The 23,239-nt window shown below is 39.6% G+C and overlaps 1 protein-coding gene across 2 annotated transcripts; it reads right to left on the reverse strand.

The window, feature by feature from the left end:
• Positions 1-8,527: 8,527 nt before the first annotated feature.
• NDUFS1 (NADH:ubiquinone oxidoreductase core subunit S1) lies at positions 8,528-22,928 on the reverse strand. 2 transcript variants are annotated; one of them, XM_084209780.1, is made up of 19 exons: positions 22,716-22,928; positions 22,158-22,225; positions 21,827-21,918; positions 20,511-20,618; positions 19,419-19,495; positions 19,245-19,326; positions 19,006-19,136; positions 18,126-18,311; positions 16,307-16,441; positions 15,795-15,909; positions 14,672-14,817; positions 14,058-14,186; positions 12,934-13,063; positions 12,289-12,449; positions 11,022-11,176; positions 10,284-10,459; positions 9,421-9,555; positions 9,162-9,234; positions 8,528-8,881 (listed from the first exon to the last, which is right to left on the reverse strand). In XM_084209780.1, exons 2-19 carry the CDS (start codon positions 22,219-22,221, stop codon positions 8,790-8,792), a joined length of 2,187 nt encoding a protein of 728 aa, XP_084065906.1. In that variant the 5' UTR covers positions 22,222-22,225; positions 22,716-22,928; the 3' UTR covers positions 8,528-8,789. The 2 variants fall into 2 exon arrangements, with proteins under 2 accessions (XP_084065906.1, XP_084065905.1); XM_084209779.1 differs by having other exon boundaries at positions 22,158-22,338.
• Positions 22,929-23,239: the final 311 nt, after the last annotated feature.

Genomic DNA, 23,239 nt, shown 5'->3' on the forward strand with positions numbered 1-23,239 from the left:
TCACTGTGTTCAGCAGATCTGTGATAATGTTTCTTGAAGTAGTATTATGCAGAGCCCTATTCAGAGATGAACTGCAAAGATGCCTTTTTATTTGTCCCGAAGGAAGAGGAAATAATTAGGAAACCAATGAGCTATACATTATGTTTTTTCCATTGTAAAAATTATTCAGGTGGTACAGACTAATTGAACTGCAGACTAAGGTCATATGGATGAAGTACTGAATTACTTAGTATATTATCACCCTCCTCCTCTCCCCTGCCAAATCTGAATTATATTGGTTTAGTTCAGTTCTTGTAATCTTAAAAAAAAAAAATCCCGTATTTTAGGTATATCCGCATTTCGAAACGTACTTTGTGTTTGCACAGCCTGCACGGTGAGTGTCATTTGTGTGTTCATAGTGGGTTTTTCATTTAGATAAATAGGTTCAATTAAAGTATAATTGAAAGTCAGCTGGTCTTTGTGTCAAACTGTTTTGTTTAGCAGAGTTTTTTAGATTATGCTTAGTCTATCTAGCTCATTTTTAATAATCTGGAGCGTTGTGTTCAGTGGAATTACTGCATGGGAGGTGTTTTTCTGATATTTGATTTTTTTTTTTTTCTGTTTTTCAGTTATTAATCTGTTAAATGGATAGTACTGCTGATGATAGAAAACAACCAAAAACCCCCCAAATATGTTGTTCCTATATTGTATTTCAAAAGAGTTTGTATTTCGTATAGACGTAATGCAATAATTAGGGTCCTTCATAATTTTACCAGTCATTATTGTATCCTTCAGAGCATGAAATATGATTATTCTCTTTGTAAGCTGTTTCAGCAACAACTACTTTTATATCCTATACCTAGAATTCATTACAGGAATGACAGGGATTACAAACATTGGTCAGGTATAGGATGATTGAAAAACTGCAGACCCCTTGAAATATTGCAAATAAATTATCTTAATTAATTTAGGAATACAACAAATGAAGCATAAACTAGTATTTCCTTTTCTTTTATTCTAAATAGATAGATAAAGGGCCAAATTCTCAGACCCCAGTTTTGCAAATGCTTGCAGGCCTTACTAACAATTGCTAATTCAGAAGTGCTTGAAGGATCTCTGTAGTTCCTTGCATAAAACTCTTCCCATAAAAGTCGGTAGGATTTTGCTCAAGTACCAAATTCAAGTTTCTGTACAAAGTGATTTCTTGTGTTAACCATTGTGTTAAACAAGAGAATTGCTACTTTCAACTTAATTCAGTAGTTCAGTATAATTTGACTACAGTTCAACTTCTCTTCATTGGGCTACTTGGATGTTTTTTGTGTTTTAGGAAGAGAGGCACACCATGAGCAACTAATGCACACCACACCTCTCTGTGGTACTCTTAAGAATATCTGTGCAGCACACTTAGTGTCTTGGAACTCTATTTTTTTAAATGGGATGCAGGTAATTCAACATTTTAAGAGAAACTGCTATGAATGCACTTCAGAACCTGAGCACAGAAACAATATTAAACCTTTTCTCGGGTTTATGTGTTTGACTTTGCAGATACTGACTTTAATCAGATTACTAAATTTAAACATGCGTCATGGTAGCATTACACATTTTGGTGATATCCTAAGACCTGTTTGATGTGTTTTAGTTGTGAAGCCAGAAGCTTAATGCCAAGCAAAATGCGAAACATTTTGAATCGGGAAGTTTGGAATAGGAAAACTTGAAATGGAATATTTCTGGTATCTTGTACAAAAAAAATTAATTCAATCTTTTTAAGGAGGAGAAAGAGGAAAAATTTACCTGATCTTGGTTGTGTGGACTGATGTGTAATCATTCAACAGAGATATAAAAAAATTGTACTTCATGGATAGGTAAATTTACTTAACAAAACTTTATTTACCTGAGAGTAATTTGCTTTTCACTAACTTACTAAGAGATGCAAATATTATTTTAATTGTTTTGCTGAAAATGTTACACGGTAACAACCTAAAGGAGCAGTCTGCTAGATTTAGTAATGTAGAATGAAATAACTTTTAAAAAAATATTTGCTTATCTTTTTAACAAGACTCTTAGGCTGGGACATACATTATTTTGATGGGTAGAGCAGTGCTCTGAAATTACACTGAAGAACAAATTGGACTCTGAAACTTTAGTACAAGGACAATGTGTAAACCCAAAGCACGAGAGGTCCCCTGTACAACATTCAGAATTGTATTCTGGAACTTCCATTCTTCAGAATGGGTCTGTCTGCCTTGATTTAAATCGGCCTCATCCCTGGACTAACTACTCCATCCAGTGTACTTATTGTACACTTGAGCACAGAGTGGTCAGAGAACATTAATGTTCTGTAAATCACACGTTCTGGCTAATGAGGCATTCTGTGCTGATGTGTCTCACTTGTGTTAGTAGTGAGACAGGGCAGTGATGCAGTGAATAAGCTTTGTGAGTCTAATAAAGCAATGAAATAGGTGCTTTAGGCTGTAGACCAGTTACTGGAGGAGGCTGCATCAAGAAGTGAACCTTGACTCTCTCCCAAGGTCGTATGCACCCCGAGTGCAAACCTTAAGAATTTCTGGAGCATGACTTAAGACTCTGTGCATGTGATGAAGACTCTCAGGTTCTCCACAAATAGTGTTACAATGTCGGCATCTTGGTATTATTTCTTGAAAGACACATACTGAGGAAACAGTTCCAATGTCTTCAAATGCTTGCTAAAGGGATTAGCAATTTATTTAAAATGTAGGTGAATGTTGTGAAGAGGAAGAACAACTCTAAGTGTATAGCTGTTAATTCAAGATTTTCTTATCTGAAGAGCCACATTTGTATAGGAGGTCTCGTCTTTAGGCATGTAAAGACTGAAAAGAGTGAGAAATTAAATAAAACACAAAGTTATGATGCATTCTTCTAAGCAATGTCTTGAACAGCTGAGCTGTGGTATTAGTTTGTGTAATAGTAGCAAGTTCTGGGGTCAAGCTAACCATTAAATCCCAGCATATTAACATTTTTGAAAAATGCCTATTCTTATTTTTCAACAATTCTTTAACATGAAAATTTTATAGCATGGTTGTCTCTTGCATATCTGGGTTTCAGTTACTCTGCTGCAGTTGTGTGTATTTGATAACCAGCATGCTTTTTGCCACTTTTCCAAACCACAGAGTCCTTATGTTAAGAACACTGTCCACGATCTGAGGATTTTTCTCTAGGAAATATACCCAAGTTATGGCATAAACTGAGCTTCAAACCAGTTGCTAAACTCCTTCAAACCTGTGCTTTAGTGCACTCCTATGTGGCAGATAGCACAGCTGACACTATAGGACAAGCCCTATATACAACAGAGTAACTTTGCTTTACTTAGTTTAAAGCCCCAAATGCTAGCAAAGCAGCATGATGTACATATGACCAGTCTTGTTTTCCTGAGTGTTAGGGGCTTCATTAAAGCTTTTTTCAGCAATGGGAATTTTGCTGTGGATTTCAGTAGGACTATAGCTGAAGAAGTATTTAACCAATTGGGAACAGATGTATGCTAGCTATTACATGATAATATAATTAATTGATAGTGAACTGTACTGAAAATAGTAATTAACTAAGACTTCACTAATCTGTTCTTCATTATCAATGTGTATTTTAATCTGCATTAAATAAATGGTATTGTCTTCCTAAAGCTCAGCAAAGACAAAACAGTGAGACTGTCCAGAGTACGTTGGGCATCTGTAGAGACCTCTTTAAATAGAAGACAAATTAATGGAATAAGCTGTCCCAGCAGAATGCTCTAATACCATCCCATTTTACTGGGAAGCCCTCTGTTAATTCAAAGTATACTACTGTATTTTTACTATCTGCTTCTGTCTATTGATTTTCATTAACTGTAATTGTAGTGGTTAAGAAGCTCCACACTTTATCACCAGTCCTTTCTGCTATTAGTCCAATCATTTGTTTACATTCAGGTTGCAGAGGGTCTTGGTCACTACTGCAGGATGGAAAGATGAGAATTCCCGCTCTGGACCAAATCAATGGTCTCTTAAGTCTTCTGAGGGTAGCTTCCAACAAAGGTGTGGAATATCCTGTGATGGATAAATTGAGAAGTAAAGGGCATATAGGACAAGATTTCTCTAAAATAGTTAAAGCTGAGCTAACATCAAAGCAAAGGCTTAATAATAAATGTCAAGGGTCATGGGATTCCAGTGGATTTTGAAAGTTTTTTGTTACATGAAGTTTTTTGCTCTTAGTATGTTTCAACACCTGGTTCTCATCTCTGATCCATTTCAAACACAAACACAGGTGTACAGATGATGACAAGAAGAAATAAAACTATTTCTTTGAAATATTAGTTAATTATATTCAAGCTTCAGCATTGGCTGAGCGAGAAGATGTCTCTACTACCTCTTAATGCCTCTAAATCTCAGTAAGGCTTCTCAACAATTAGGCACTGTGAATAAATGTGTACATGCAGCTGGAGGAAAACATAATTATTAACAGTGTTTAGCATAGCAGGCTTTGCTGATTATGGAATCACTCATTTTGTTTGAATAACAAGGCTTTATATATGTTATTTATGTCTCTCTGGGCTATTTTTCTGTGGTCCTGAGCTATGGAGAGTTGGAGTAACCTGGGTACTTTTGGATACTTCACTGACATCATTCCATCAACCAATATGTGTTACTGTAACGTATCTTTTGGATAAAACCTTACACAACAGAAAGGACCATGACTTGTGTAAGCCCACACACACAGTGAAGGATTTGGTGTTCATTTCTGAACTAAGTTTTCCTTGTGTCTCTGTAAACTTCAGTATTTTGTTTGCAGAAGTACTTGTGCCCATTTGGCAGTTTATGAAAAAAAAAAATCTGTTAGCATCTATTAATAAATTGAAAATTGTATGTTGTTTTTTGCTTTGGTGTTTTTTTGTTGTTGTTATTGTTTTTAAATAGGAATTTTAAAACTTCTCAGGTAATTCTAGGATAACTTATGCATTTTGATGTTTTGTGGGGTTCTTGTACTCCTTACAAAAAGCTTACTGCTGTTGTCAGGGAAGTCCTTAGCTTTTAGCTACTCTCCAGAATTCCCCATATATTTATTACTTTTTTTCCATTTTGGTGGTCACCATGAAGTCCTCTTGTATTTGCTTCTTCTCTTGCTTTCTCTGTTAGTCCTGTCAGTGCGTTGAGAGAATCATCTTCCAACTCTTCAGCACTAAAGGTGATTTCATCTTACTGCATATTCAAAGGACAAGACAATAAATTATTAGGAGACGGTCTTGTTTTTGGAAAAGGATGTTTTGGCTTAGCCATTGTTTGGAGCAGAGTTGTGGGGACAGAGATGAAGTTATATTACCTTTCCCCTTTGGATTAAGGCTGATGCCAGTCTGCCATGCTGCCTTTCCTTTAGAGCCATGACCCTGAGCTATTTTTCTGTTGGTTTCAGCATTAAAATACAGCATATCCCCTAATCAAGCATGTAGCAGACTGTCTTACAAGAATCTTATCAGCCTCAGAAGAGGCACTGATCCAAAATCTTGTACTTTTTGGGGAAATGCTACAGACACCTTCATTTCTGCCTTGAGCTATGCTTCAAAATACATTAAAAAAATAAGTCAGTTCCAGCTATTTTTATGACTGGCCTAATTTTGCTGGACATTTCAAAGTCTTGCTGAGGACATGCCTGTTTGACTTGAATTCTGTTAGGTTTCTTTTTATTGAAGCAGCTCACTACACTGCCCAGGGTTTTAAGCACTCTCCCTTTGAACTACAGGGACGCACCCATGGGATTCTGGTGCTTTCAGTAAGGTGGCTATTGAACAGGTTTTGGGTTTTGTTTTCTGAGTTTGTTTGGTTGTTTTTTGTTGTTTTTGTTTGGTTTGAAGTTACAGCTTTAGACTTAGATGCTTAAATCTGTCTGCAGTTATAATTACTCTTTACTCTGAATGCACCTGGCCTAAACTTGCTTGAAAGTGTAACTGCATAGTATGGTCTTACCTTGAATTAACACAGCCTTTGCCTTCTCTACTCCCCACATCCACCTGCTAAAGACAAGACTACAAAAAGGCAAGGTTTAATCAAAGTCATGTTTGGGGTTAATATTTTGCATACAAGAGTCTTGTTAACACCGGGCTGCACTCACAGAGGAGGATACTTAATGTCCAGCCCCATCCATCTCTCCCCAGACACATTCCTGTTCCTTGGCAGGCTGTACAGGCAGGAGTGCACAGGAGCAGGCGAGATGAAGGTTACTGCACCTGAAGGTAACTGGCGATGCACCCGTTGAGAAGTTCTGCCAGTTGGCCACCAGGTGGAAGCAGGGCTACACTCGGGGAATTGCAGGAATTGCAGCTCCTCCGGGGCTGGGCTCAGCTCCAAAACAGCCTGACAAAGTCCCTGCCCACCCCAGCAGAGTCGGGATAAAGGCACCCACCAGCCTCGCATGTGGAGTGAGCTGCATCAGCACACTGACGGCTCAGGCAGTGTTACCACCTGGCTGGTCAGCCCTTACCGTTACCACCAGGAACAATGCTCAGAGGGTATTTATCTCCCACCATCCCAGCTCTTCATCACCACTTTTTCATAATTCTCTAACCTGAGGTTGCAACTTCAGGACCAGCAAGTAGCAGCACTGACTGTAAACTTTTTCTCTTAAATAAACAGAGGTAAGTTGTGTGAATAGCCCTGTTTCTGTAATTTTTGTTCAAATATTTTGCCCAGCCTACGTCACTTCCCTGCCTTGCAGACCCCTATTATACTTTTGTCACTAGCTGGGTAAAAGTCCTTACATGCACCAGCTGTCCAGCCACCAGAGCAAACAGAAGGGATAAGGGGTGGGCTATGCTCCAAACTCAGTGGTTAACAATGCTAATTTAGATTTCTCTTTCCTATCTAGTTTCCAACAGTCACATTTAGAGAGTGCCTTGTTGCTATTACCAAGTTTGGCTGAAAAATTCTATACTTGACTAGTTAGGTGGGAGAGCGAGAAGAAACAGGACAGAGAGCACCACATGTACTTCTTCCCCTTCTTGCCTTTCTTGATAAAGGCTGGACAGTTTTTGAACAGAAACAAGAATCCACTATACATACTAATTGAAGGACATAGAGCTGTCAACCCAAAAAGCATGCCTGAGTCCCAAAGTAATGCTACAACATTTAAGGGAAAAAAATCTAAAGCTTTTGAACCTTTATAAATTCTGAAGTGATAACTGACTTGTTGCACAGCTAAAGTTATTCCTCTGTGTTTGTACAACATGGGGGGGGAGTTAAAAAAAGGTTTTCATCTTAGGAGTCTGAGAACTAAACATTTTTTTGAATACAGGATTCAGCTACACCCTTTCTTCCTATTTTTTGGCACATGTCACACACGTTTTTCTTTTGCCATGTGCCAATAAACCCCTGCTCCTAAAGAAGTAACATTTCACAAGGACAGGAGGAAGGTTTCATGCTGTACTTGGGCCTGTGAACTGCCACATTAAAACCAGACTGCAGTCTCCCTCACTGCCTCGCTAACATGCATAGCAGTATCTCAGTAAAAGGAACGGTTACCCTTTTCTCTACCACCATGAGAACTGACCCTGTCCCTGCTGGTAACTGGAGATGGCAGGCTGAGTAAAACCAAGTCCAATATTGAACACTTAACTCGTGTGAGGACTCTGTGATATACCAGGATAACCAGGAAGACTCTTCTTCCTGGGCAAAAGGAAAATAATGTTTTTAAAAGTTACGTGTATGTTACTGAAAAATTTTAAGCATGGAAGAAAAAAGGAATTTTATAAAACTAAGACTTGTACAGCAGCACTCCCATATACTCAGTATTATTCTACACTGAAAAGTGTAGCCTTTCCTCATGCAAAATTAACATCTTTTTTTTTTTTTTTTCAAATAATACAGCTGGAAATGATGGCTTTATGATACTCTTCCCATTTTCACAATTCCTGGAAGAATTACACTGAACTTTAGTAGCCAGTTGAAAAGGAAGTTATCCTTCTTCCAAATTTACATTAACCAGCATAATACAGAGGAGAGTCACTGTTCTGAAACTACGCTAGAGCATAAAAAATTCCCAACCACCCAAACAAAAAAATACCACACACAACCCCTTCCCCCACTTTGCTATATAAAGATCAATGCACAGAGAACCTATTCTGAGAAATTTTTTTCTGTATTTGAACTGGTAAAAAGGCCTTTAGTCTTTCTGCTAATTATTAAAGCAGTTCAGTATGAGGAAGCTGTGTGAAGGCTGCTTTTTTTTTCCACACAGCAAAATGATTTGTATTTCCTCCAAGAGCAGTCTTAAATGAAACTAAATGAAGAAACACACAAGTATCCAGAGCAGATATAGGTCTGAACATTGGCATAAACCAGGTATAAGGGACAACTTGCTTTAAAAGTACATTACAAAAATAGCATGTTCACATTCTGACCAGGGTTTAATATTAACATACCTGAATACTCTGGAAGGAAGTTACAGTCTACTATTTTTGCCATGTAAACCCCTTCCTAGAAAATCAAGATTTACTGAGTTTCTTACTGAATTCGTTTTATGGAAGAAGCATGAGCTACATAAATTACACAGGTAATGGGGTGGCTTGGTATTTATAATTTATTTGTATACAATCATCACGTACCCTGCCTCTGGGTACAGTAAGTTGAGTGCTGCATGTTCCCTCAGACACAACAGTCCTACAGTATGATGGGGCTATTTGAAGCGATGAAAATGTGAATGAAGGAAGGGAAAAAAAATACAACAGCCTGTCAAATAGATTTTGGAAAAAATGTATCAGTCACAGCAGTTAACTGCAACAAAAACCTAGGAGAAGGCGGTGGAAGTCTGATTAGTCTCTAGCAGATGGATGGCTCTTCTACTGCATGGGCACCTTCAACAACAGCTTTCACACACTTGGCCATTGTCTGTGATGCTCTACTGATGGAATCTGTAGAAAAAAAAAATCCAAACATGTCAGTGCACAGACACAAGAAAAAATAAATTTATCATAAGACTGGATACACAGAGGATAAATAAAAATCACTTAGTTGAAAATACAGTCTGTGCTTTATGTAAATTCCAAATAATTTCACTGAAAATTTTTGTTTCTTCAAAAGACTCAAATCCTATGTATCTTAGTGGAAAGCTTCATATGAATCATAAGAACCTTACTGTAAAGCTAAGTAAAATGTTCCAATTTCAGAATGGAAAGACCACACTGTACATACCTGTCATATAGAAGTCTTTTATTGTGAGCTGAGGTGGAACAAGAGGATCAGCAAGAAGCTGTTGCTTTGCTAACTGTGGTAAGAAAGGAAAAGAAAGTCACCTCTATGATAGGAGCTTGTTACCAAAGCATTTGTTTAGTAAATTCTGCATTCAGTGTAGGTCAAAAAATGCTCCTTGTATTACATAGGAAGATTTTTCAAAAAGGCATTATGCTATATAACAGCACTAAATCATCCAAGGTGCTTCAATTTTGCTTACCTTTGCCAACTCATTTGCCTGGACGAAGTAGTTTGCTTCTTCCACATCATCATATCGAACCAGATTGGGTGATACTTCTTCTAAACGCTTCCGTATTTGATCAAGGTTCTCATAAGGCAAGGTCAAACCAGCCAACTGAGAGATTCACAGAAAGAAATGCCATCAAGTCTAGGGATTTAACTCAGAGTGGTTTAGATTTCCAATCCATTAACATCTCTAAAGTAAAATAAGGAAAAGTCTACACTCCTGAAAACACAGGCAGTTAGAATGCACACACTGAAGCAAAGCCAGTGTTCCGTTGGACCTCTGATGCCTACATAGCCAACACTTCCCCCGTTAAAAACCAGGCTGTCCTGTTTGCTATACAAAGGACAGAAACAAAAGGAAGTACTTGTCTCCTTCCATACTTGCATTTTCCTCTGCTTAGCACCAAATGATATAAAAGTTGATGCAACTATCAATGCATCTTGTTCCCTCTAAGTAGTGAGCATATATTTGACCTCATCTAATGATACCAGATCCTGGTCTCAGAGTCTATGCTGTTTTCTTTCTAAAAAGCAAGAAACTGCATGCTCTCACCAGCTTCCTCTAAAGCACCTCACAAAGACCTGCAAAATTTGAAAAGCTTCACCCATTATGCATTCTAACAGTATACAGTAACTGCAACATTAGAACTATCTTCAAAAGGGAAACAGTATGATTTAACTTAGAGAACTAACCTAGGATTCAATACAGAACATTATTTCTTAAAACTATGAGTTTTCCTGAAAATCTACCTTTTTTTACATTGGAAAATGTTTACAAAAAGGAACTTAACCTCTCAGTATATTTTTATTAGAAGCAACTTATAACAGCAACGGTACCTCAGAGACAGCTCTAATAATTTTCCAGTCTTCCCTTGCCATCCCAGGAGGTGTTACTGCTACTCTTGTCTGCTGGGCCCGACCTTCAGTATTCACATATGTGGCTGCTTTCTCTGTATATGCTGCTCCTGGGAGAATAATATCAGCCATGGGAGCTCCCACATCCCCATGATGCCCTAAATACATGGAAAGAGGAAACAGTACACAACCATGAGACAGAAGTAAGTTAAAATAAAAAGAAATGCTTTACTAAGATAGAATTTGTGTGTTCCCAGAAAGAAAGGATTTTCTGAGTTTTGCTTAGCCAGTAATCAGAAGTCTGGCTGCTCTGACATCTTACTTGGCTAATACTCTGGAGAGAATGAATGGACTACAAGCAGGAGTAAATGGTACTTCAGTCTCTATAGTCACTCAGATTTGGGAGGTTCTTGGAACAAGGATTCTGAGATTAACAAAAGATCATGTTTTGGTGTGACAGAACAGCTGGAAACTAATGCTGTTTTGTCTGCCAGGTCTGACTATGTTTCAGAAGCGCTATACTGGTTTATATTCCCTTATTACTCATCAATAGTTTCCCATCTTTACCTAAAATATAGGTAACCAGTATCTCTGTTATGTGTTAGAAGTTCCCTTTCCTGGCAGAAAACAAAAATTCCTCAAAGGGATTTATGCCACTGTTTATGCTTTTTCTCCAACCATTAAGATAGCAACATTTCATAATTTACATCTACTAATTACCTTGATAGATGATAAAACAGTATTCTGGCAAGTCTTGACGTGTTATAGCACCTGCATCTGCTCCCAAGAGATACAATACTTTGGGAGCACCTTTCCTAATTGTCTCCACTCCTGGTTTGAAACCCAGGTCCAAAGCAGCGACTTGGCTTGCAACCCTGCAGGAACAAATACATCAGGACTTTAAGTAATTTCAGAATTCTCCCTCTCCCATCAGAAAAGACCTAACTTCTTTTTCTGACTAAATATTTTGCAGCGACGTAAGAGGTTCCTAATAGTAACAAGACAAACATGAAGCTCAAAGGCAGCTGAAATTTTTGACAGAGTATGGAGTTAGTTTTGCACTTTGACAACCTGACACCATTTAAAGTCTTCACAAGGAATCTCACCTATTTCAGATGGGATAGCAAAAATAAAGGCAGATATTGAAAGTCAGGACCTAGTGGCAAGCAGCTCACTGGTGAAGCTTGATGCTCCAGATGACATTTCTTTAACTCATCATTATTTTGGTACTAAATATTTGAGTTTCAGCAGCAGAATATTATATTCAAGTTTCCTTCAGAGGCCCAAGCCCTGCTCTAACTATACTATTTTTACATCAGTGAGGCTGCTTTTGGCAGAAGAAATTTTTTGAGTCTCCAGAATTGAGAGCCATTACATTTGGTGAAATAATTTTTCCTTTACAGCGATGGTCAGTTTGATAGAATTTTAGAAAGGGAGTGGTGAAGAACTGTTCAAAGAGAAGCTTGTCTATTAAGAGGAGTAATATCCTGACAAACTGAATAGATAAGATTAAAAGCTCTCAAATGGAAATCTTTGAAGCACTTCTGTTAGCTATTCAGTTGAGAAGCTGCACAGTAAAAGGAATATTAGAAAAACCCAAACAAAAACACCATATTATTTAAATACTCTTGCCATTTTGTTTTTCTTCCTCTAGATAAAATGAGTCATTTAGCAAGCGACACTGGTCTGCTGTGCATCCTACGGTGGTAGATGTTATTAAGCCCTCTTGTATTCCATGTCTAAATCAAAACCTTAAATTCTACATTTGAATATCATAAATTAATAAAACCCATGGAGAGCCAGGTCAAGGAGCCCACTTTTATTAAGAAGTTTTTGCTAGCTTGTATTTCTGGTTTTTACATTCTCTACAGGTTTTAACCCAAAAGGCTGCTTATATTTACAAGAAGCAATCTGTACACATACACTGTGGTGACCTGTGTAGCCCAACGTGCAAGCAAGCTGCTCCCAAAGAAGTTTTTAAGCAAACCTGTGTAGGATGTTCATGACTTTCCAATCAGCACCAGCACCGCTCCTGGCCTTGGTACTCTGTGCAATGCTGGAAACAGCAGCGAGGATGGCAGCCCCGTCCCTGCGCTGCAGGGCTGCACTGCCCACCACCACCATCGGCTTTTTGGCATTGTCGAGGACCTGTGCAAGCCAACAATCAGAAATTCATTCCACAGCTACAAAGACAATTCTTGGCATAGATAATGTAACAAATCCCTGATTTCTCCTTAAGTCTACTATGTAAATCTACGGTTCCAAAATGGACATTGTTTCATTTAGAGATAAAGCCAAGAGAAACTGCTGTAAGCAGGAAACTACCTTGCCAGTACACAACTATATGCTCAATAACCCCACATTCAAAGAGAAACAGCAGCACCTGGAACAGCTGGTTTTATGTCAAGAAATATCCCAGGAATTTCCTACACTGCAAAGTTTTACACACCTGAATATATGACACAGTTTATACATACTTGGTGCACACTCATCATTCCTTCATCTCTGCATTTGATTAAAAGCAAATAACCCCATCTACAAGATGGTACTTTTCTTCAAATCTGTCTCTGGGGAATTCAGATTATTACTCAATACCTGTGGAACTTAACAGTCACACTCAAGTTCTGTGTACCTTGGAGAAGGCATGCTTGCCAGAAGCAATGTCCTGAAGTATCTGTGGGGACTCTCCCAGATGTTCATATCTGTAGGTCAAATCCACAGGAGAGCCAACAAGGGCCACCTGCAAGTCATTGTGAAGCCAGCTGAAAATACAACAGACATTTTATAAAAATTAAAGAAATACAGAGTTTTACCCAACCAAAGCCACTAATTAGAACTTCAGCAGTAACTTAAAATAGGATTGCAAAGGAATTTAAATGGCATTCATTGTTTTGCTAAGATGCAGTTTAGCTTTATTCTGGCTGTTAAGCAAGCCTATAGGTTTTTAGGATTATTTCTCAAGATATATTCCAGAAACAGTAGAGCAAGACACCTTATGTGACAAGTTCATAACTCAATTCCCTCCTCCCCCCAAGCTTCTACAAATTCAGTTTTAGAAATCCACTTATTTCTTAGATAAACACAAAAAAATTTAGCTGGTTAGAAATTTTTCTTTTTTGCAGCTTCTCATGGCACAGACTTGTAAGAATACACGAAAATACACATTCAAAAGTCTCACTGCATTTTCTCCTTTCAAAATTTCAATGCCATTACTGTTTAAAATCATGTATTTTCAAAGATCCCAACATTAAGAAGGATAGGGCTTTTATAGATCTCATTTGCCTCATACTGACATATCGTATTAAAATTGAATTAGCTATGTTCAAAAGTTTGATAAAGCAATACTACCTGGCAAAGAAAATGTTAAACTGGAATGATGGCTTCTAAACTCAGCACATCTGATTTGTTACAGTACAAAAAGCAATAAACTGATGCTGAAAATAAATCTTTAAGGAATATGCTTTAACAGACGTCTATAAAACAGAAAATCTGAGGTGTCTGTGTAATGTAACAAAGGAATAAATGTCTGAGTAGATGAACTTAATTTAAATGTCAATATGAGAATGAACTAGCTCTACACTACAGGGTACTACCCTTTTTCCACACATAAATCACCATTCCCTTTACTAAAAGGTGAACTAAATCCAATGATCCCATCTGAATGAATGCTCTCAAGTTACTGCCTGCAGCTCCAACCAAGCACCATATCAAATCCAGATGGATTCACGTGCTTATTCACCACCAAGGAACACGAACCTCTTTCGAATTCTAGCATTAAAAAGCGGTGCCTCAAAGCGTGGATTGGTGCCAACCAGAAGGAGGACATCTGCCTCCTCCACCCCAGCAATCTTGGTATTCAGCAGGTAGTTAGAGCGTAAATCTGTGCTATAACAAAAAGATGTAAGAAAAAGAATAAGAATTCAGCAGAGGGAAGGAAAGAAGCAATGGTAAAGATTGTAAATGCTCAAAATACTTTTTCATCTCAGGAAAAGAAAGACAAAGAAGAGATTTCTCAATCCAAATTACTAATCATAAATGTACTGAAGTTTTTACACCACAAATAGAAACAGACTAACTTATCCAGCTTACAACAGAGTGTAACTGGCTTTCAGTGACTGACTCAAACTGCAGCAGCCATACATTCAGTACAACATGGAGTAAGTGTGCAACTCTTGCTGGAGTAGAGACTACAAATCAACTCACAGTCCATAAATACTCTCTGTATGTGAGGACTGTAAATTCAAATAAATCCTGCTAATGTATTACCAGTTGTTATTCCTGCTAATTTCAGAATATTGCCATGAGATGATCTGCAGACTGCAAAGTTTATTAACATACTAATTATAGACAGACATTGTCTGTCCTCTTACCCAGCTCCAGCAGTAGGAAAGATCTCTTCAGTGCAGAGTGTCTCACAATTCAGTCTATTCAGTAGGTCTTTCAGAGCTATTAGTGCTTCTGCATCCACCAGCCCTCCTACAACTGCTGCTATATCCTTACCTTCCACTGACTGGAGCTGCAGATAAAGGAAGCATAAACATAAACAAAAGAAACCGCTGAAATAAATTCTTATTTAGCCCTGGTAAATATTTGTTATATTAAGGCATGCAAAGCCAACAGTGCTACCGCTGGCCTGAAGTAGCACAAACTGATCAGTGATGTCTGATTCATTCCAGGCAGCAGCTCCAGCTCATTCAGAACTCATGATAAGCAAAGGAGAGCTCTCTGCATTCTATGCATGTCTATCCCACTTGAGTTATCCCTCAGGTGTAGCTAATTCTCATTTGGTGTGGTGAGAGAGGAAGGCTGGTGTATGTTTTTATTTAACGAAGCCACAGTGCAGACAGAATACAAACTTCTGTAACACAAGCTCTGGTAGTAAACTTAAAGCTATTATCTGAGAAGAAATAGCTTTTGTAACAAACCCTGCTACTGTACCATGGGCAAAAACATCCTTGAGGAAAGTTCAATTACAGTTATTCAATTCTACTTCACCCACATAAAATTTTTAATCAAAATCCAGAGCAGTCATGCAGCACTTCATTTGAGCTGCAGAATCAATCACCACACAGAGAAAGCACTGAGGAAAGCACAATTCAGATATAAGTAATACAGACTTAATGCATTTGATGGCAAAAGTGGTGATAGCACAGTTTAAATAAATTTAAAGATGTCTTCAGATAGGTCAGAGTATTTGGGAAAATTGCTTCCTCCTAAATTTCTGAAGAAACAGTTTATTTTCCTATTTAAATAAAAGCAATTTCTCTCCCAATGCTCCAAATGAAATCATGATAAGAAAAAGTTCTTTTAAAGGTCCAATCCATGAAACAGGAAATATTAGTCAAAATAAGAAATTTAAGTGGAAACACAATGGTTCCTCTCTAACCCTAAAGAAAAAATCCTTTTAAACATAATTAATTTGATACTAATATTTGTAATACATCCAATTTCAGAAATTAATTTTAGACTACTTATATTGAAAACTGATCTTACCACACCAGCAACACGAGGTAATACATCCTCCCATGAGGCATAAACAAATACTCCTTTCTCATTTTTGACCATTGGCTGAGTAAGTCTCTGCCGCTTCAGACCATCATAAGCAAACCTAAGTGAACACCAAAAATATCATTAAACAGCAAAGACAATGATAATTGTGTGTAATTCTGTGAGTGAGTTTTCTAATTGCAGGTTTTTAGAAAAGAGAAAACCAAGAAATATTTCCCCTGAAAGTTTAACTTTTCCTTCTCAAAAACTTGGAAAACTATCAGTAATAGAAATAAAAGTTACTGTGAAAAAATGTTACAAAAACCAGAACATTAGAAAACTCAGCAACTTCAATTATAGAATTAAAAAACATATTTTACAATTATTCTTCTTCACTGTAGCTTTACAATACTACCAGCTGAATACCAAAGTTGGTGCTACTGTGCACATTTCTGGTTCTCCACACTGTGCCTTTAATGCATGCATAAACACACGTGGGTACAAGCACATCCACACACCTGGTTTTGTCAGATATCCATTCCTCATTGATATCTTCATGGAGCCTTGGCAAAATTCTCATCACTTCTCCAGTTCTCGTGCTCACTACAATGTTGCTTCCAACTGCATCAAGAACATCAATTGACTCTACCTTCCTGTTTAGAAGAACAAATAAACCACTTTCAGTCTTTCATATATAAGCAACCAGCGTCTTATTTTTGGCCTGAATAGATACAATTTCTTCCTAGTAACTGGTATTTTGGATTTAGGGTGTATTTTGGATTTAGGGATGTATTTTGGATTTAGGGATGTATTTAGAGATGTATTTTGGATTTAGGGTGAGAGTAGTGTGATAACACAGGGATGTTCTAGCTGCTGCTAAGCAACATTTACACCACATCAAGGACTTTTCAGCTTCTCCCACCAGTAAGGAGGCTGGGAAGCACAAGAAGCTGTGGGGACACAGGCAGGACAGCTGACCCCAATGGGCCTAAGGAATGTTCTGTACCACACAGCAGCAAGCTCAGCATGTGAATGAGGGGGAAAGCTGGCTGGGGGCTGCTGCTGGGCAATTGCAGTGTGCATCACTTGCTTTGTACATTCTAGTTCTTTAATTATTATTGTCATTTTCTTCTTCTGTCCTATTAAACTGTCTTTATTTCAGCCCACAAATTTTACATTTCCCCCCCTGCCCCCCATTTTCTCTCTCCTATGCCACATGAGGGGCTGAAATGAGCAACTGGCGAGGTGGTATTTAGCTGCTTACTGAGTTAAATCCCAACAATCTTTTAAAGCATCCAGTGTGGGGCACAAAGAGTTGAGGTAACAACAGATCTGACCAGAGTGTGTGAAAACAGATCTGTTATAAGCGCTCATTGCATTGGTTTAACAGGCGCTGGTCGCGGAGCTGCTGCACACATTCTCAGAGCTGTGTTATGTAACACCTTGCTGTCTGCATGTGTTCCTTGTTTGCTGTTTATCATCTCTTGAAGGTGGGCTAAGGATGTAACTCTGTCACAGTGTGCCACTGGTTTATGACAGGACGAAATTGCTGCTGGAGACCGAGCCGGTGCTCGCACTCAGCCCCGCCGCCGGCTCCGTGCTTCGGGCGCCTTCCAGCGGACACGGTTGGTAATTACACCCTCCGCCTTCCCGGAGAGCCATCTGTAGGGAGACGCCTGCCTCTGCCTTCCCCTGCTCCTCCAGACGATTACAACAGCTCTAGGGATTTTGAGTATCACTGGGATGGTCAAACCAGCATGTTTCTATGCTGAAGGCCAGGCGGCCAGGCTGGATAAAGCCTTGACCAACCTGATCTAATGAGGGCATCCCTGCCCATGGCAGGGGTGGCTGTGATTAGATAATCTTCGAGGTCCACACCAATCCTTGATGTTCTGTGACTGTCTCCTGATTGTGTTTCAGGTCTTGTTTAGCATTAAACAACTACTTAAGAAAATCACACAGAGATCTGCTCTGAGGCTGAAGAGCTTAGTTGCACAAGATATTTTAAATAATATCCTCAACAATTAGTGAGTTAATGAATTTATATTTTCCTTTATACGCATCTTTTACTAAGCAATCAGCACAACCCACAAGTCCAAAACATTTTAGGATAAAATTAAGGGAAGAACAGTCTGCAAACTATAACATTCTTCCTTTTCTTAAATAAGCTGTAAGTAACAAAATTTGTATTAGATTCAGTCTATGGAAAAGTCTACAACAAAACCAGAGAAAACAAAAACCAGAGAAAACCCTTGGTATCACAGATGGGCATATTCTCAGATAAAGTGTACAACAAACAGAGAAAGCTGTGTCTTCAGTATGAGTTAAGCCACCTACCTTGTCTCCCACGGGCGTGCAGTAAAGGCATATGGCTTGGAGGTAAGAGCACCGACTGGGCAGATGTCAATAATATTTCCTGATAACTCGGACATAAACATTTTCTCAACGTAAGTACCAACTTGCATATCATTTCCTCTGCCGGTTGTTCCCAAGTCATCTACCCCTGCAACCTCACTAGCAAACCTGGTAGGTGCACAAAGAAGGAGAAATACATCTGGCATGTACAACTGCAACACAGAACATTTTTCAGCCCTCATCTCATTTTCTTAAGATAAAACATTAGTTCATACACCTGAAAGAAGAAAACAATTGTTTAGGCGCATTACTCAGCACCATCACATACAGGACCATCTGCAGAATTTCATTCAGAAAGGGCTACAAAAACTAGGGGGAGGTGTATCAAAAAACACAGCAGTTCAACACTCACTGTATTACACTAACAGTCCAAGATTAGTCCTAAGTAAGAAGTTCTTTCTAGAACTAGTTGGGTACATAGTAGTCTTTTCCATCTGGCTCAAGCTGGCCAGTACAGCATCTCAGGGCTACAGAACAACATAAATATAGCTACCAGAGGCTATCAAAAATAAATAAATCTTACAACTGTGGCTGAGGAAGTCACATATCCATTCTGGCACCAACACCATGGGACCAGTTCTGCCTTGCAGAACTCTGATTTCACTTTCATGCATTGGCCATCTTTTTCTATTTCCTGTCTGGTAGCTCCAGGAAGCCAGCTAACAGAAATAAATTTTTTAAGTACAATCAGAAAGTAACTTTTTAAAAACTGACTACCCCTCATGGGGTTTCTTTCACTAGTAACAAACTGACACAAATATGCCTGCTTAGCACTCTCCTCAGTGAAAGTAAAGGGCTTTACCTGATGCATCGAGTGCACTGTATACACCGAGTCATGATGGTTTTCACTAAGGGGCCAATGTTCTTGTCCTCCACAGCACGTTTGCTCTCTCTAAATCTGCTCCTATCACTGCCAAACATCATTGACTGGTCCTACAACAGACAACAGAACACACCCATATCCAGGCTGCTGGAAAGCACAACTTCACCTAAGACAAGAGCATTATACATAAGTCTTCATGATTTAATTGGATGTTGTACCTGTAGATCACATTCTCCACCCTGATCACAGATAGGACAGTCCAACGGGTGATTTGCCAGCAGAAACTCCATTACACCCTCTCTGTGAGGTTCAGAGAATGAAGTTAATGTCAACTTAACATCATTTAGCAGATAGTACAACTAATCAGTCAAAGGAGGCTAAAAGAAAGGTACCTTGCTTTCCTGGACTTCTCAGAGTTTGTCAATATATTCCAGCCCTTCATAACTGGCATGGCACAAGCAGCAACTGGCTGCAATCACCACAAAAAGCAAGCATGAACACAACATATTTCTTCTCAGCATGGGCACAAACCCCCACCTCCTCCCCCTGCAATTCTAACATAGGTATCTGTTATAAATAAACAGAAATAAAGAGGTCAGCAAGGAAAAAAAAATAGTCTAACTGATAAAGCCACTAGAAGCCATATTTATTAATAATCTGCTATTTAAAAAGGTAAAATTAGTTGTGATTTATTCAAAATATAAAATTCTACAATTTCCAGTCCCCATTCAAGCAGTTGCAGCATTAAGAACGTCAGTTGGAACAGATACAAGGCAAATGAAAGAGCTTCAGCAGACATCTAGAAAATCTTGAGAACTGAAATTCAGAGTATGAATCGTTTACAAGACATTTATTTAAACAAACCCTGTATAAAGTCTTGGAATAAAATTCTTCTCAAGATTACTGCAAGAGTAACAAAAACTCCTGCTCTGTAAACAAATCCCTCTTACTTTTCAATCACATCACGACTTCCACCTTTAGTGATAGCCCAACATATCCAGAGACACAAAGCTCAAACTATGGAATTGAAGTTGGGGTGAGCTAAAAATTTTATGTGTGAGTATAAATGTGTAATCAAAGACTGAACTCCAAAAGAATGTGAATAGATTTCTTAGTACTGCTGAAGACAGTGTTCACTCCTGAAATCAGCTATTTCACAACAGATATCAATAAAATATAAACTACTAACTAACTGCAATCTGTACTTAGAATGAACCTGCATGTACTAATCCTATAACTAAATTCATACAGTATCTGAAGTTTATTATTTATGTAGTTTCAGCTGAAAATATGTGGCTGAAGCTTGAACTACAAAGCATAAAATGCATCTAACAGCAAACACACAGCTATCAAATGCTCATGTCCAAGAGAATGACAACAATTATTTACAAGATTTAAATTAGGCCCAAGCACAGCAAAAAATTCCTACTGAATTCTGTATTGCATATTCCATATTGCAATTCCTATGAAACACAATGAAATACCTTTGGAGCTTTCTCTATTTCCACAAGACACATCCTACAGTTTCCAGCAACAGAGAGACGATCATGGTAACAAAAACGAGGTATCTGAACTCCAGCCTTTTCACACGCCTATCAAAAAATAAGAAACAAAGGAAAATTAAATCTTAGTTAGAATTTTCAGTTCCACCTCAGAAAACACTATGCAGCTTTTCAAAGAGTAACATTGTCAGTGCTCAAGAACAGAGTGCACTTGACCTTTCATCTTAAGAAGTGACCATAAATAAAAAATTGTGACAAAGCAAAAAAAAGTCAGGATATCAATTACAAATATAGTTTTTCTAACCTTTTTAAGTGATTGAGGAAATGAAAACTGACCTCTATTTCATTATTTCCTCCAATAACAGAGAGAATTCTCTGCAACAGGGCACTAGCAATACAAATAACTTTTTTAAGAACACGTACACTCTTTACAGAAAAGTGCATCAAAGTAAAAATTGAAAAACATAAAAAGAGCACCATGAGCATAATGATTTCTGATAATCCAACAGCACAGATCCTCTGTATAGAGGTACTCTAGCACAGTCAATCTTCAACTTCAACAGACCCAAACTGAAAGACAACATGACAGAAGAAGAGACAGGCGGACAGAGCCAACAGATTTCCAGACACCAGATGAAGACAGCCTTTCCTGCATAAAACCCCCACAGCTAATGGGATCTATGCTACAGCGTTATAGCTATGCCTGCCAGAAGAAATACCACAGTATTGTGTATTTTAATGTTCTAACCCATTATAGCACATCTTCATTTAATGGCTTCTTAAAAAAAGCTTTACTTGAAATTTTAGCCTGAAAAGTAACAATGCTCAGTACAGGCTGGGAGATCCAGGTTCCCTTTCTTTCCACACCAAGAATAATAAAAGCAGCTAAGGATGAGCACTCTGAATCCTAACAACTAATAACTAAAAGTAGACAATCCTTCATTTACCCAAGACACACTGTAATAAGATACAAAATGTACAGGTTCTGAAAGACTACAAGGTCACGTAGTGTTCAGAGACAGAAGTTCAACCAGAGTTTATTGAAGTCTGTTATTGCACTGAATAAAGTTTTGCAGCTGGGATTGATGCTGCATGCATCTTCTCTAAAGCAACCATGGCATATTTTTCCTTTTCAAACACTGAATTCCTCCAAGGATTTCTGTCACTTGAAATTGCATCACAGTCAATCAAAAGAATTGCAAGAATGTAAAGACGGGTGGCTTTTTGCTGTATGGAACAGAAAATGCTGCCAAGTGAAATGGGAAGTCCCAGAAAATTGAGAATGCCTTTCCCCACACCTGCAGGACAGTGGTTCCGGGGTTCACCAGGACAGGATGGCCATCCACAAACACCTCTATTTGGTTGCTAGCTGCTGTTGCAGTTGTACGCCCTGAAGGACATGGGAAAAAAACAAAAAACAGAAACAACTTTCACTTACTGTTAGATGGAAACCATCAGACCCCCCCACTCCTGATTTTCTTTATAGAGTGCTAACAGAATCCTAATTCTACCAACAGTGCAACACAGAATCCCTTAGCCTGCAAAGCACGTATGCATATGTGCCCTTCAATAAATGAACTGCACGTACATTTATCACCAGAGACCCAGACATAAACTACAGACACTTACCACATACTCTGGAGGACTGGGTGACCCCAGCTAAGGTCCTGGGGACAGCAAGCAGTCGAAGCATGATGCTTTGGTAGGAGAGAAAACAGCACTGTTGTTATCAGTTCAAACGTTTGCTGGCGAGTTGTAAACCGGCAGAGTAAAAACTTCTACCCCAGTAGAAAGGAGCACGTATGCACACCTATATGTACAGTTATGAGACAGTGAGTTACCTCCTCCAAACGCAAGATATGATTCTCTACCAATCTATACATCACACACAGGGTGTCACTGAGCGGCCTCTCCGCCTGCAGCGGAGCGCCGGCCCGGCCCCGCTCCCCATGGACCGGACGGGGCAGTTCGGCGGCGGCGGGCCCAGCGTCGCCGTCCCCGGGGCCGAGGGCACGGCGGGCGACAGCGCTACCCGGCGCGGGGGTCACCTTGGAGGCGCCGCCGCCCGCCGGGCAGCCCCCAGCCCGCCGCCCGGCCCGTCAAGGACACCGGGAGCGGCGGCGGCGGAGGCGCCCGGAGCAGCGGCACCCGCGCCCACCGAGCCGCCCGCGGCGGCACCGCCGTTACCTGGCGCGGGACGGGCGGCGGCGCCGCGGGACGGCTGCGCTCCGCCTCGGCCTCTGTGGCGGCGGCCTCGGGCCTTTCCGCCGCTGACCTCAGCCTCCTTCGGCTATCTCCGGAGCCTTCTTCGGCAATCTCCGTACAGGGCAGTCCGCGCTCGGCAACGTCCGGAGCGAACCGCTTCGGGTATTTCCGGCAAGCTATCGGCGAACAATGACAGGCGTAATTTCCGCCGCTACCCCACAGCCTTTTCGGCCACCGTCCCACGCACTGCCCTCCCTCGGCAGTTTCCGTCCCTTTCCCCCCCTCTATCTTCGCTCAACTCCGGCAACTTCCGCTTTGCCAGCAGGGCGGGGTGTGGCAACAGTACAATGTTACAAATTTCGTATAACGCCGCAAACCTTCCTAGGGTTTATAGTCAGCCTCCCTTTTATTACTTCGACACTTTACGGCACCTCTGGTGTCCCATCCGTTGCCCGCCCTGCGCTGCAGCAGTCGACCTGTGAGGAGCTACCTCGCGTCTCGCTCTC

This window comes from Fringilla coelebs (assembly GCF_963513975.1).
Source record: "Fringilla coelebs genome assembly, chromosome: 7".
Lineage (NCBI taxonomy): Eukaryota > Metazoa > Chordata > Aves > Passeriformes > Fringillidae > Fringilla > Fringilla coelebs.

What these genes read in the sequence shown, in the direction of transcription:
- NDUFS1 (XM_084209780.1), bottom strand. Translation starts at nt 22,221, where the DNA reads ATGCTTCGACTGCTTGCTGTCCCCAGGACCTTAGCTGGGGTCACCCAG. An exon ending in CCAGTCCTCCAGAGTATGTG is followed by an intron (nt 21,919 to 22,157) that starts GTAAGTGTCTGT and finishes CATGTCCTTCAG; the next exon opens with GGCGTACAACTGCAACAGCA. An exon ending in GCACGCCCGTGGGAGACAAG is followed by an intron (nt 16,442 to 18,125) that starts GTAGGTGGCTTA and finishes TCTTCTAAACAG; the next exon opens with GAAGGTAGAGTCAATTGATG.